The sequence below is a fragment of the Zootoca vivipara genome, chromosome 2 (assembly GCF_963506605.1).
Source record: "Zootoca vivipara chromosome 2, rZooViv1.1, whole genome shotgun sequence".
Lineage (NCBI taxonomy): Eukaryota > Metazoa > Chordata > Lepidosauria > Squamata > Lacertidae > Zootoca > Zootoca vivipara.
The window spans coordinates 13,766,016-13,780,385 of NC_083277.1; the positions used below are offsets into that span (position 1 = coordinate 13,766,016).

A 14,370-nucleotide genomic window follows, 5' to 3' on the forward strand; every position below is an offset into this window, starting at 1 on the left:
TATCTTCAAACCAGTTGATAGCAGGAAAGTATTTTTAATTTATTTATGTTTAAGCAGTGTGCATTGCATTTCAAAATATTAGGATGCTAAGTTACATCGAAGTTAGAAAACTTGTTTTCAAAATTTTTTTACAACTAGATGGGCTGGAGGAAGTTAGAAGGAAATTGTTACTTACTTGGGTGGCTTTGTCCATGATTAGTTTACACAATTCTTAATTTATCTTGTTTCCTTATCTTGTTTCTTTAAATTGTTGCTTTTAACTGTGTTTACCAATATGTTATGCTTTATACTTTTTGTAAACCATTCTAAGATCTCTTTTTAAAGAATCGTATGGTGTATACTTTTTTAGGAAATAAATAAAATGAATAAATACCCAGAAGTGGCTAAAAGCGCCTCCAGATAGTCACTATTTTGTGGTAAGTTTGCACCAGAAATTTAGGTTTGAACATTTAAAGCAGGCTTCCTCAACCTCGGCCCTCCAGATCTTTTTGGCCTACAACTCCCATGATCCCTAGCTAGCAGGACCAGTGGTCAGGGATGACGGGAATTGTAGTCTGAAAACATCTGGAGGGATGAGGTTGAGGAAGCCTGAATTAAAGGTTTGAGCATTTAAAGTGGATCTGGTCACCCACCCCAACTCAACAAACCCACTTAACGGAAAAAAACAGATTCTCTGCAGTCTGGAAAGTGTCTAAGAAATGCATTAAATAGTGTGGGCTGACTTAATAACAGGGAGGCATGCATACACTCTGAAAGCAAATAAAGAGATTTTTTTTATTTATCCATTGCCTTTTGAAACGAAAGAGCCACTGTAACAATGAAGAGTAACAAACTGCATAAAACTTAAAAATTTCTTTAAAAAACAGCAAAAGGTAGTGTGGAAGTCCAATATTTGTTGTTGTCCTTTTTTCCTTTTTTTCTTTGTGTGTTCCCCCCCCTTCTTCCTCCCCTAAGTAGCTATGGACATGTTGGAAATTTATATATGTATATTATGTGAAAAAGTGATATAATATTGTGGAAATTGTAAAAATGGCTACAGTATTTCTTTTAAATGTGGAAAATGAATAAAAAACCATTGATTAAAAAAAGAAAGAAACGAAAGAGCCACAAAGTGACTTGTGAAATGTCTAAAGACAAAAATACAGCAAATATTAAGTCAGTTAAGACTAAAATGTTTTATCTTTTTCATACACTCCTTACTTTATTAACTGATATAATTTTTGCATTTTTGCAATGTATGTATTGTTTGTAATGTATATATTGTAAGGTTTTTAAACGTAAACTGTGGTGTACAATTTATTACTGAAATAAACATTAAAAAAGAAAAGAGAAAAAATGTTTATCCGAATAATCAGCGAAGGGGTTTTGTTCCCCTTCCAACCAGGACGTGAATGAATGCAGAACAAAGGTTGTTGTTGTCTACAGCAAAGCAGAATGAATATTCGGGAAAGACTAGATAAAGCCAACCCCCCCATGTAAACATTACGCAAGCAAATGAGGACGAATGCTCCATAAATGTGTAAATGAGGATTCCCCTCAAGATTCAGCAATTCATTGTGACCCCTGAGACCACCTGGAAAAAGGGCAGGAGCCTCTCCCCGGAGAATGAGGCTGAAGAGAAAGCAAAGAGCAAGCCATTTGAATCAGCATCAAAAAAGTGTACCTGGCCCTCTTCATAGTCCAGGGACACCCGGATCTTCCTGAGCTCGTGGCTCAAGGCCAAAGGAGTCCACTCAGGGGAAGTTAAAGCAAACAGCTGGCAAGGCCAAGGCGAGACAGTCGGTCTCTTCCCCACAGCCCAAACGCCTTCCTTCGGACTGAAGCTGAAACACCCCTTCCTCCTGAGGGAAACTCGCGCCACCCCCAAGGCCCACATGGCCCCTTCCTCCTCTTCCACCCCGACCTCCCACCAGTGTCTCCCCGACGTGAATCTCTCGCAGCCCAGCACACAGAATTCCCTGTCGAATCTCCCGGGGTTCTCGGGCAGGCCCCGATATCTGTCTTCCCATCTCACGCTCGTCAGATCCTCAGAGAGAACCAGGAAAGGGTGTGCCGTGTTGGGATCCAGAATCACATTCACTGAAGGGGAAAAGGGAGAAAAAGGAAAGAAGGTGAGCGGCGTTAAAAGAGAGAGAGAGAGAAAGGAAAAGGTTGAACTCGGTGGCTGCCGAGTGACCAGGGCCTCCCCAGAGCCGTCTCCTCCTCTTCCCCTGCCTGCTGCTGAACTTGTTCCTTTCCCCCCTCCTTTTGGGGCTTGCCCACACTTCCGCTGTTCCCGTACCTAGAAAGCGTGGGTCCGAGCGGTTTTCCACTTGGCCCTCTCCCTCCCCATGGAAAACCCTTCACCTGAAGATTCTGGATATTCTGGAGATATTCTTTGTCGAGTTTGATATTCCATTCGTTATTCAAGACATAATAAGCTACACACAAAAACCCAAAATGATTCAACATCAAATAAAACTGCTACATTAAGTCTTAAAATCTTTAAGAGTGACTTCCCTCCACCTCATTGCGGCTCCTTACTTCTTCTCTCCTATTTAACTGTGTCCTTTTTCTTCTTTTAATTCATTGATCTTACATAATATACATTATCTATTACCCCTGACCGTTAGGTCCAGTCGCAGATGACTCTGGGGTTGCATGCTCATCTCACTCTATAGGCCGAGGGAGCCGGTGTTTGTCCGCAGACAGCTTCCGGGTCATGTGGCCAGCATGACAAAGCTGCTTCTGGCGAACCAAAGCAGCGCACGGAAACGCCGTTTACCTTCCCACCGGAGCGGTACCTACCAGTATTTATCTACTTGCACTTTGACGTGCTTTCGAACTGCTAGGTGGGCAGGAGCAGGGACCGAGCAACGGGAGCTCACCCCGCTGCGGGGATTCGAACTGCTGACTTTCTGATCGGCAAGCCCAAGGCTCAGTGGTTTAGACCACAGTGCCACCCGCGTCCCTTGAGAAAATTAGTCAAAGCATATTAAGGATTTTGTTTGGGAACAGTGTTTTCCTAATAACGCTCTTTAACAATTTTTGGTTTGATTGGTTCCTGATTACCTCTGCCATTTTTGCTAGTTCTAAGTATTCACATATGTAATTAAATTTGCCATTCTTCCTTCGTAGGGGTTTTCTCTCCCTTTCAATTTCAGGGTGGTTCACAATATAAAAGCACAAAAATGCACAACCATAACAACCAACAAAAATGGAGGGGATTACGGGGTCAACTCACACCCTCGCTCAACTTCCACACGGGAATTTAAAGCAGAACAGGCACACTGAGGGCTTGTCCACACTTGCCTCTCCCCCTTTTTCCAGATACCCTTTCTTTGTCCCCAGAGATTTCCCCAGAAATACCTGCTCTTTAAAGCTTGATCGGAGCAAATGGCAATCTGCAGGGAAACTTGAATTGACGTTTGCTCCGATTGAGCACTAAAGAGCAGGTTTTCGCGAGGGAAGCTCCGGGGCAAAACAAACAAATACTCGGATGCAGAGCTTTTAAGCGCAGAACCAGTGCCTAGGAAGCATGGGGCAAAAGGTAAATGTGTATAAGCCCTTAGTTAACTCACTTTTTTATGGGGCATCTATGGTCTGTCTCTCCTCCCTATAAAACAACTCTATCACTTTAACTCTTCCCTTTTCAATAGCACCGCCATTGCGTGAGTTTCTCCCCACCCCATCAATTGCGACTGAGGAGGATGAATCATAGCTAAGAGTGCAGTAAAAAAAGAGGGAGAATTTGATCCTGCTCCTCACATTTTGGTCCCATTGAAAACTTCCCTCTTCACAATTTCCGGAGATGGAAAGAGAGGATTCTGCTCACAGGGTTGCAGAACGTCATTTGCCAGCAATGACTGGGTGCTGGCAAATTTTCCAATGTTTTAAGTGATCTTAACATTTAAAAAAAATGTTCTTAATTTATTTATTTTTAAAAGTTTTTATTTTATTTTTAAGTTGGTGGTGGTGGTGGTTGTTGGTGTTTAATTTTACTTTGGTGTTTGCCTCCCTGGGTTCCATTGGAAGGAACGTCAAGATAGGCATTTAAATATAATAATAATAATAATAATAATAATAATAATAAAAACAATCCACATTTGCAATCACTGTGAGCCACTACTCTGGTCTGCCTCCATCAGTCAGGTTCTTATTTGAATTTTCTGGAAGAAAGGTGTGTGGAACCACCTCCCAGATGCAACCTGATTATAGATATTTAAGCCTTCATCACCCATCAAGAGTTTCCCCATCTCCTACATTTTCCTGCTAATAGTTACCTTTGCTCAGCGTTTCCTTTGCCGGCTCTGTTTTTTGGGAATAAAATGTGGACAAACGTAAAGCGAGATAATAATACATACAGCAAGTATGTCATTTCATGGGGGAAAAAAAGAACGATGAAAGAAACACTCACAGAATACTGAGATTAGCATTTTAATTATAAACATAGAAAGCCATATAACAAAGCTGACTGTTAGAACTGCAGAATTGGAAGGGATCCCAAAGGGCATGTAGTCCAACCCCCTGCAATCTAATTTAGTATTGTCTACACCAGAGGTTTTCGACCTTTTGGAGTCCACGGCTCCCTTGAGCAACTACATTCTTTCTGCAGCTTCCCTGTGGGGCTCAAGAGCCCAGTTATGTCACTTCTTGCCTGCAGAGTTGGCAGCCTCTCACCCTTTTTTCAAACACCCTCCCTTGTGGAGGGTTCCCTCAGCCTCCTCTCCTCCCCTCTCCCCTCTCCTTAGGAGTCCTCCAGGCAACCTCACCAAAACCCAAGATAAAGGTAAAGGGACCCCTGACCAGTCGTGACCGACTCTTCTCGCATTATTGGCTGAGGGAGCCGGTGTACAGCTTCCAGGTCATATGGCCAGCATGACAAAGCCGCTTCTGGCGAACCAGAGCAGCACTCGGAAATGCCATTTACCTTCCTGCAGGAGCGGAACCTATTTATCTACTTGCACTTTGACGTGCTTTCGAACCGCTAGGTTGGCAGGAGCTGGGACGGAGCAACGGGAGCTCACCCCGTCGCAGGGATTCGAACCGCCGACCTTCTGATCAGCAAGCCCTAGACTCAGTGGTTTAACCCACAGTGCCACCCGCACCCAAAACTGCATCATTTCCTCCCCACCTTTCACCTGGAGCAATGCAAAACCTTCCCCTCCCTATCTCTCATTTAAAAGAGGGACTCCTCCCATCATCTCCCCCGTCAGAGTTTTGCTTCCCATAAAACGACCACCAAATTACCTTTGCTCAGTGCTCCTTCCAAAGACTCTGTTATGGGGGAAGGAAAAGAGGACAAATTTACTTCCGATGAGGCACACAGCAATACGAGTCAATCACAAAATAACTTAGTATGGCCAGCATTTAAATGACACTAGTGAAGTAACCTATGCTTCTTTTTTATAATTTGAAAACTGCTTTAGGAGTAAAGGGAAGCAACTTGACGGAGAGGAAGAATAAAAGGAGGTCCATGGCTAGGTTGTACCTCTACTGCCAGAGGCAGCATGGCTGTGAATACCAATCACCAGTGAACTGCAGATCAGGAGAGCGCTGTTGCACTCTGTTCCTGCTTCTGGACTTGCCAGAAGCATCTGGTTGGCCCCTGGGAGAAAAGGATGCTGGACTAGATTGGCCTTTGCCCTGATCCAGCAGGCTCTTCTGATGTTCTGATGTTCACATTATGTTCTTGTACAACTGGGCTTTTGCTTTTCAAATATTGCTCCAAAGAAGTGGGTGGGTGCATAAATGGATACTTAAGTTGCCAGACAACAGATTCTGCCCCCTCCATTTCCAAGTTCAGCAGGAGAAATGCTCTCAAGAGGTAGATGAGGTTCTCCAGATGTTGCTGGACTCCATCCTGGCTAGGGCTGACATGAGCAGGAGTCCCCACAGGACCTGGAGGGAACTGCATTAGTTACCCCTGCTGTAAAGGTAAAGGTAAAGGTAAAGGGACCCCTGACCATTAGGTCCAGTCATGACCGACTCTGGGGTTGCGGCGCTCATCTTGCGTTATTGGCTGAGGGAGCTGGCGTACAGCTTCCAAGTCATGTGGCCAGCATGACAAAGCCGCCTCCGGCGAACCAGAGCAGCACATGGAAACACCGTTTACCTTCCCGCCGGAGCGGTACCTATTTATCTAATTGCACTTTGATGTGCTTTCGAACTGCTAGGTGGGACCGAGCAATGGGAGCTCACCCCGTCGCGGGGATTTGAACCGCCGACCTTCTGACCGGCAAGCCCTAGGCTCTGTGGTTTAACCCACAGCGCCACCTGCGTCCCTCACCCTTGCTGTAGTCCAACACATAATCACCCACAAAGAGTTGAGACCGGTTGGGGGCAGTCTCTTCCCAAGGAGGGATGGGGAACCTCTGGTCCTTCTGGGGCTATTTGGACTACGATCGTTGACTATGTTGTTGGCTAAGACTGGTGGCAGTTCTAGAAAGCACCAAGCTGGCTACTCCTGTGCAGTTTAATATGCAGAGCAAGTTTAGAAATCGTATATTAGTAACCGATGGAGTCAATAATAAGTCGCATAGGAGCTAACTGATAGAGGCCGTGGGGGTTTCGGCCCCCACAATAAAATAATTGAGGGGGCAGGAGCCCCACAAAGTTGATGGGTATTCCCATTCAAATGGTGTGCGTGCACTGTGTCATGTGATCAGTTGGGCAGGGCTTATCTGGGCCCCCACAATATTTTTTTCAAGTTGGCACCCTGATAAACCGGTATAATGTGGCCTGGTCTGTGGGTCTCCAAACTCTGGAAGACCCTTATTCCTCTTACAGAGCGACAGTTCTCAGAAGGATTTGATTGTTAAACCACTCCCAGAATTGTAGTTTTGTGAAGTGAGCAGATGTCTCTGCACTCTTGACAAGTTACCATTCCCAGGATTCCTTGGGGGGAAGCCATGACTGTTAAAGTGATATAATAACAGTGCTTCAAATGTATGGTGCAGATTCATAGCTGCCAAGTCTCCCGCTGAAAAATTAGGGATCAGCAGCGGCGTGGCACCGGAAGTCGCTTCTACGCCTGTCCGGACATGTGTAGAAGCAACTTCCGGTGCCGCTGTGCCCGATATTTCCGGTGCCCAGGCATGGGTGGAGCAGCACCGGAAGTAGCTTCTACGCATGTCTGGACATGCGTAGAAGCGACTTCCAGTGCCGCACTACCCATGTCTGGGCACTGGAAATCGGGCGGTGCCAGGACCCAAAATGAAGCCTCCCTGGCAGGTAGGAAATCCAAGGGATTTACGGGGTTTTTTCCAATCCGGGCTGCCAGCAGGAAATGGTTTAAAATACGGGGGTTTCCTGCGAAAAACGGGAGACTTGGCGACTATGTGCAGATGTGGCCTTTGATGAGGAAGATCCTTTTAAGGAAGACACTCCGAGCCCCATTTTAGCCATAGCTGCCAAGTTATCCCTTTTTTAAAGGGATTTTCCCTTATGCTGAATAGGCTTCCTCGCGAGAAAAGGGAAAACTTGGCAGCTATGATTTTAGGAAACGGGCAGAAGTGTGACTAGAGCCTCACTTGTCAGACACCTGGAACATTGCGGAGAAAGCCAGACCCTCACTTTGCATGCACCCAATCTGGAAAACCCGCCCGCCTCCTAGAGCTGTCCCCCAATACCTTCAATTTCTTCCATGACCTTTTTGAGAACCAGCCTTTTATGAGAGTAACTTCTGAGTCTCTCCTCAGGCCCTGGAGAAAGCTCTACCACTGGCCTAAGTTGCCCCTCCTGATACCTGGAAGGAAGTTGAAAGCCAGTTAAAAGAATGGTTTGAAAGCACTGTCTCCTCCTGCAGGCCTGAATCACAAGGATGGGGAATCTGTGACCCTACAGATATTGTTAGATTACAACTCCCATCAGCCCCAGCCACCATGGGCAATGGTCAGACATGATGGGAGCTGTCGTTCAGCAGCACCAGAATTTGCTGCCAAGGAGTGTGGTGGAGTCTCCTTCTTTGGAGGTCTTTAAGCGGAGGCTTGACAGCCATCTGTCAGGAATGCTTTGGTGGTGTTTCCTGCTTGGCAGGGGGTTGGACTGGATGGCCCTTGTGGTCTCTTCCAACTCTATGATTCTAACCACAGGTTCCCTTATCCCATAGTAGCATGAAGTGGCAGACTGGATATTTTATTTACTCGTGACAAGGTTCCTTCAGCAATACAGTGGCACCTCGGTTTCCGAACGTCTCCATTGTCGAACATTTCGTTTTATGAACGCCGTAAACCCAGAAGTAAATGCTTTGGTTTCCAAACACGCCTCGGAAGTCGAATATGCCACGCTGCTTCTGCTGAGTGCAAGATCCTGAAGCCTAATTGCCGGCTGTTGAGTTTTCGGTTTTTGAACGTTTCAGAACTCAAGCGGTCTTCCAGAATGGATTACATTCGAAAACCAAGGTACCACTGAAATTGGTGAGTGAGTGAGTGAGTGTTAGAGAGCGAGACGAATCAAAAGCGAAAGAGAGAGAGAAAGAGAGAGAGAGAGAGAGAGGAGTCTACTGCTCAAAACCTTCACTTCCTTTTGACCTCACTGTTTACGATACTGCCCCTCCCTCTTCAACTATGTAGCTATGTTCCTGAAACTCATGGTAACAACATCAGGCATCGATCAAGGGAACAGTCATCCATGAAAGCTTACATGCCCTAATAAATCCATTCATCTTTAAAGGTGCCGCAATATCCTTCACTGCTCTTGCTGCAAGAGACCATCAAAACCAGGAAGAACAGCAAGCAGAGAGAGAAAGAGTCACATACCTGCTCAGAGTATTTTTTATGTCCTGAAAGAAAGAGAGAAATGGGTCTCAGGTGGGACAGGTGCATCTGTTTATTCCGCTTTCCTGCAGCTTCTGATTTTTGCAGCCCTAAATGCAGTTCTCGACGTTTCCCAAACTATTTGCGATGGAAGTCCTTCATGGAAATTCATCAGTGTGTGAATGTCTCCTAATAATGTGCATTTTTCTATGCGTTTCCCCCTCAAATATACACATTTTTGTACATCAATTTTCCTTAATATAATGCATTTTGATGCTATTTTCATGGACGAATACATTTTTACCTTATTATAGGCATTTTTGCACGCAATGTTTCGCTGGAGACGTGCGCAGCAAAATTCAGAGAAGTGCAAATTTTGAAGAAATGGCTGTGTCAGTTGCCTTGTTTCAGATTTACGTATTTAATAATTCTTATACAGTGTTAGAAACTGAGATATGAAAGCTAGGAGCTAAATGACACCTTAAACCTAGGTTATGGGCACAACAACGGAATGTCTAGGCACGTTTTTTCATAGCAAGGGAGTGGGATACATCTCTGTCTCAAGTCTCACCTGCAAGAATTTGCCGGCTGGCTGTTGCCTCTTCTGCTGCATGTCGCTGATGAGCACGTTGAGGCGGAAAGACTCATCGGAGAGGCTGGCAACATTTTCTTTCCATGTCTTCTCAATCTCTCTCTCCATATCTCCTAGCTGGGCCAACCAACGGCGCTCGTTTTCCTTAAGGAACTTCTGCATTTGCTTAAAAACACACCTGATATTGAGTTTCTCCACTCCTACCTGCGACTAGAGGGGCAAGAAAAAAAAAGAGGCATAAGGAAAGGTGGCAAACAGTGGACTAGGAGACTGGATTGTATCCAATGCTGCTGTTCCACTTGCACAACACACTTCTATTCACACAACAGAATTTCCCTTTCCTTTTCTACAACCCCCCAGGCAACCTCAAATCTGCTCCAGAGGGATAGGGGACCTTCCAGAGCAGATTTTTAGGGGGGTGAGGGGGAGGGCATACAACCCCTCCAAATTAAGCAACAGTGTGTGCCTGTAGCAACGAATTAATTTGGCACATGATACTTCCCTTCCTCTGGCAAGTACTGACGGTCTACCACAAGACCTTTCCCCATGTATTCTCTTAAAAGGTTTGCTGGGCAACTTATACCTCAACAGCCTGCCACGTCCAGCAGCGGAGGAAGCCTCTTGGGCACCTGGGGTGGCACACCCAGGGTCGGGGCCAACTGCCCACAGGGGCGAGGTGAACCCTCCATAGGGATGCAGCACACATGGGGGAAAGCACAGCACGGCCTCTGTCCGCCTGTTGCCTCCCCCCAGCTGTAGGGCAGCTGAGGCCCCATCTAGCGCTCCTTCCCTATGGGGGCCGCATGTCCCAGCCTGTTTGCCTGGGGATCCCTATTGACATGGCGGCGATCCGCCCAGGCATACCTGCCAAGTTCCTCTCTGAAAATAAGGGACCGGACCGGAAGTAGCATACCGGAAGTAGCGCGGCGGCCATTTTGGAACTGGGCGGAGCATGCTCAGAAGTGACCTTTGATGCTGCTGTAACCCAGTTCCAAAATGGCTGCCGCACCAGAAGTCGCGCTGCAGCCATTTTGGAACTGGGCAGAGCAGCATCAAATGTCACTTCTGAGCATGCTCCGCCCAGTTCCAAAATGGCCACCGCGCCAGAATAAACCGAGAAAAAACAAAAAAATCCATTTTTTCGGCTGGGGACAGCTGGAAAAACGGGGGTTTCCCGGGGAAAACGGGAGACTTGGCAGCTATGCGCCCAGGGGGGATTTTGTCACTCCCCCTCAGGGATGACACTTGGGATGGCCCGCCCCCACCGCACCGCCCTTTCTCTGCCACTGGCTATGTCGATTCAAAATGTGCATCGAGAATAGTTTAAATTGCTGGTTTTAAATGGCATTTTGAATGATTCAGTCATTTGAAACTGTCTGGGGGAGCATCTGCTTTGCATGTGTCTACAATGACCATAATGAGAGTGTGTGGAAATTTGTAGTATAGTCGTACCTTGGAAGTTGAACGGAATCTGTCCCGGAAGTCCATTCGACTTCCAAAACATTCAAAAACCTAACCACGGCTTCTGATTGGCTGCAGGAAGCTCCTGCAGCCAATCGGAAGCCGCGGGAGCCCCGTCAGATGTTCAGGTTCCAAAAGAACATTCGCAAACTGGAGCAATCACTTCCGGGTTTGTGGAGTTCAGGAGCCAAAACGTCCGAGTTCCAGGGCGTTTGGGATCCAAGGTACGACTGTACTTGGGTCTTTGGTGGAAGATAGCATTTCCTTGTTTTCACCCGTATAATCAAAGGGCTTTGGATGTCATATAGCAACACAGAAAGCTGCCTTATACCGAGGAAGAGTGCTGGTCCATTTAGCTAAGTGTTGTCCACAGTGTCTGGCCAGGATTTCAGGGAGAATTTGCTTCCAGCCCTATGTTAAGATGCACATAATTGAAGCTGGGACTTTCTGCACCCAAAGATGCTCTGCCGTTGGGCTATGGGCTGCCCTTCTCCAAACCATTTTTTTGGGGGGGGCAATGTATTGAACACCGATGGTGAGTTCACACAAGCCTGTAGGCCACTTGTCAATTAGTTAGCAATCAGCAGCTTGCTGAATGTGTGAACGGGCTGCATGGTTGTGTCCTCTGTGACCCCAGCAATCCTTCACACATGCAAGGCACCATTTAGTACCACCAGCCACCCAGCAGAGAACTTGCATGTGCTGGACCAGCCATGTTGGTACCGAGGAACAACATTCGGTGCTCAGGTTGAAAACGGAGATGTTTGCTTCCTCGAGGACTGAGCCGCTGGAGGAACAAACACCTACTAAAAATTTCTGCTTCTTCTCATCTTCAGCCTGTTCCCGGTGCAAAATGTTTTCTCTCTTTTTCTCCAGGGCCTGGATCTGGACCTCAATTTTCCCCTGCACAAACAGAAAAACAAAGATTTTTGCTTCGTCAGCCAGTCCAGTTTCCCCCAACTGAGTTCCTCATAAAGCCATGTCTGATCCGATGGACTGTAGATGAGGCCCAGCTCTTAATTTCAAAGCTTCCTGTTATTGGCTGCTGGGGCGACGACAACAACACCAGCACCAACACAATCCTCTTGTGATTCGCTACATGACCCCACCTCTATTTGCATACTCGAATTGTAGGTCTTTTGTTTATTTAAACACTTTATTTGCCACTTAACTACAATTGTATCTTATCAGGGTACAAGAATTATGATGCAGAAAAGGCAAAATATGGGCATAAACCATAAAATCGGACCTCAACTTAAATGCGCACTGGAAGAAAAATGTCTTCAGTTGGTGCTGGAAGTTCAACAGGTTTGTCTGATCTCAACTGGAAGGAAGTTCTCAATAGCTGGACCAACAATACCAAACTCATGGTTCCTGGTGCATCTGAGTCCTGCATCCAAGCGAAGGGGGACCACTAACAATGTGCCGGGGGGGGGGAGAGAGAAGGCGGGATCTGCATCAGGATCGCCTGCGCGGCTCTTTTTGACAGATTTCAATTTCAGTGGGGGGGGGGAGGTTGACAAAAAGTTTTTCGCACCGGGTACCACCTGACCTTGCTACGCCACTGAAATGTCCTCCTCAAAGATCACATTGGTTGGGAAGGGATATAAGGAATACGGCAGTCCTTGAGGCGCCCTGGGCCCAAATTAACACAAGAACCTTGGGATGCGGGTGCAGGGGTGTTGCCAGGATGAAAATCAAGGGGGGGCAAGGGGCGGGCCAAGGGGAGGGGCCAAGGGGAGGGGGAGGGGCCACAGTGGGGCAAGGAAAGCTCCCTTTTCCCTTGCCAGCTTTCCCTCCTCCCCCTCCGCGATCAGCAGGGGTGAGGGGGAGCCAGGATCAGCCCGATTTCGGGCTGCTCCGACTCCCTCCTCCCCCTCCGCATTTGGCAGGGGCGAGGGGGAGCCAGGATCAGCCCGAAATTGGGCTGCTCCGATCCCCTCCTCCCCCTCTGCAATCGCCGGGGCAGGTGGAGGGAAAGCCCCAGAGCCGCGCAAAGCGGTTGCCTGGCTTTCCCTCCGCCCGCTCCACAGCCAGCCAGGGAGAAGGGAGACGGCACCAGGCGGGCAGCGGGGCAGGCTGGCCAGCGGCCCTGCTTCTAGGGGGGCAATTGCCCCCTCCTGTCCCCCCCTGCCTACGCCCATGTGCGGGTGGCACTGTGGGTTAAAACACTGAGCCTCTTGGGCTTGCTGATCAAAAGGTCGGCGGTTCGAATCCCTGTGATGGGGTGAGCTCCCGTTGCTCGGTCCCTGCTCTTGCCAACCTAGCAGTTCAAAAGCATGTCAAAGTGCAAGTAGATATCTAGGTGCCGCTCCGGCAGGAAGGTAAAAACGGCGTTTCTGTGCGCTGCTCTGGTTTCGCCAGAAGCAGCTTAGTCATGCTGGCCACATGCCCTGGAAAAACTGTCTGCCGAAGTGGACAAACGCCGGCTCCCTCGGCCTTTAAAGCGAGATGAGTGCCGCAACCCCAGGATGGGCAGCCAGTGCAAGCTTTGAGCATCAGAGTTACACGTTGGCGATAGTGTGTCCCCGTGAACTGTCTTATCTGCAGCATTTTGCACCAGCTGGAGTCTCCAAACCACACCCAAAGGTGGCCCCACAAATAGAACACATTGAAACAGTTGAGTCTTAAGGTAACTAATGCATGGATCACCTTGGCCAGACTATCCCAGTCCAAGAATGGTAACAGCTAGCATACCAGCAGCAGCCGGTGAAAGGCATTTGTGCTATTATTATTAAACATTTGGGAATCAAGAGGCCTTTCCAACCTACTGCAAATCACCTACAGTTCCACCAGCAGATCCCAAACTACCTTCTGCCTAGCGCTGCTTAAATAAAAGCATACCATGTGGCACTTCAGACGTATCTATTGTGTCTCCTCTTGCTCTATCCATCTGGACCCCCCAAACAGTGGCAATTCCCTACCTTATACTCCTGAGCAGCCTCCTGCATAGGGATGACGTGATGATCTCGGTGCTCCTTGGATAGGTTGCAGATCACGCATATGAGGACCTGGTCATCCTTGCAGAAGAGTTTGCAGGGCTCCTGGTCCCCCTTACACAGCTCAGCATTTTTCCGCTCCTCAATTTTCCTGATTATTTCGACCACATTTGCCAGTTTCCTGTTTGGCTTGAATTGCCGTGGCTTCAAGGCTGCTCTGCACTGAGGGCAAAAAGGGTTCTCCAGCCACTCTCTGAGGCAGGCTCGGCAGAAATTGTGCCCGCAGTTTGTAGTCACTGGATCTTTGAAGTACTCCAGGCAGATGGAGCAAGTCACTTCTTCGCCGAGCTCCTTCTCGGGGGTTCCAGCTGCCATGGTGGCCTCTCCCTGGACAAAACAACAGCCTTGGTTTCGTTTTCTGATTTCTGTTAGTGCCAAGGTGTTTCGTTTCCTGCTTCTGCTTCCGTGGAGGGCAAGCTCTGGGGCATACAAGAGCCCCACTGAAAAAAAACCCCAATGGATTAAGCTTTGCCTTTATTGTGCTCCCTACATCTGTTTTTTAATAATAAATTGGGGAGAGGCAATGGCTCTTTTTGGCTTCTGTTATGTTCCTTCTCCTCCCTCCTTTTAACAGATAAACAAC

At 47.6% G+C, this 14,370-nt stretch overlaps 1 protein-coding gene across 1 annotated transcript; it reads right to left on the bottom strand.

The window, feature by feature from the left end:
• Nucleotides 1-936: 936 nt before the first annotated feature.
• On the bottom strand, nucleotides 937-14,370 carry LOC118081000 (E3 ubiquitin-protein ligase TRIM7-like). The gene is made up of 8 exons (XM_060270777.1): nucleotides 13,713-14,370; nucleotides 11,596-11,691; nucleotides 9,307-9,537; nucleotides 8,739-8,761; nucleotides 7,611-7,726; nucleotides 5,230-5,256; nucleotides 4,263-4,289; nucleotides 937-2,079 (listed from the first exon to the last, which is right to left on the bottom strand). Exons 1-8 carry the CDS (start codon nucleotides 14,100-14,102, stop codon nucleotides 1,544-1,546), a joined length of 1,446 nt encoding a protein of 481 aa, XP_060126760.1. The 5' UTR covers nucleotides 14,103-14,370; the 3' UTR covers nucleotides 937-1,543.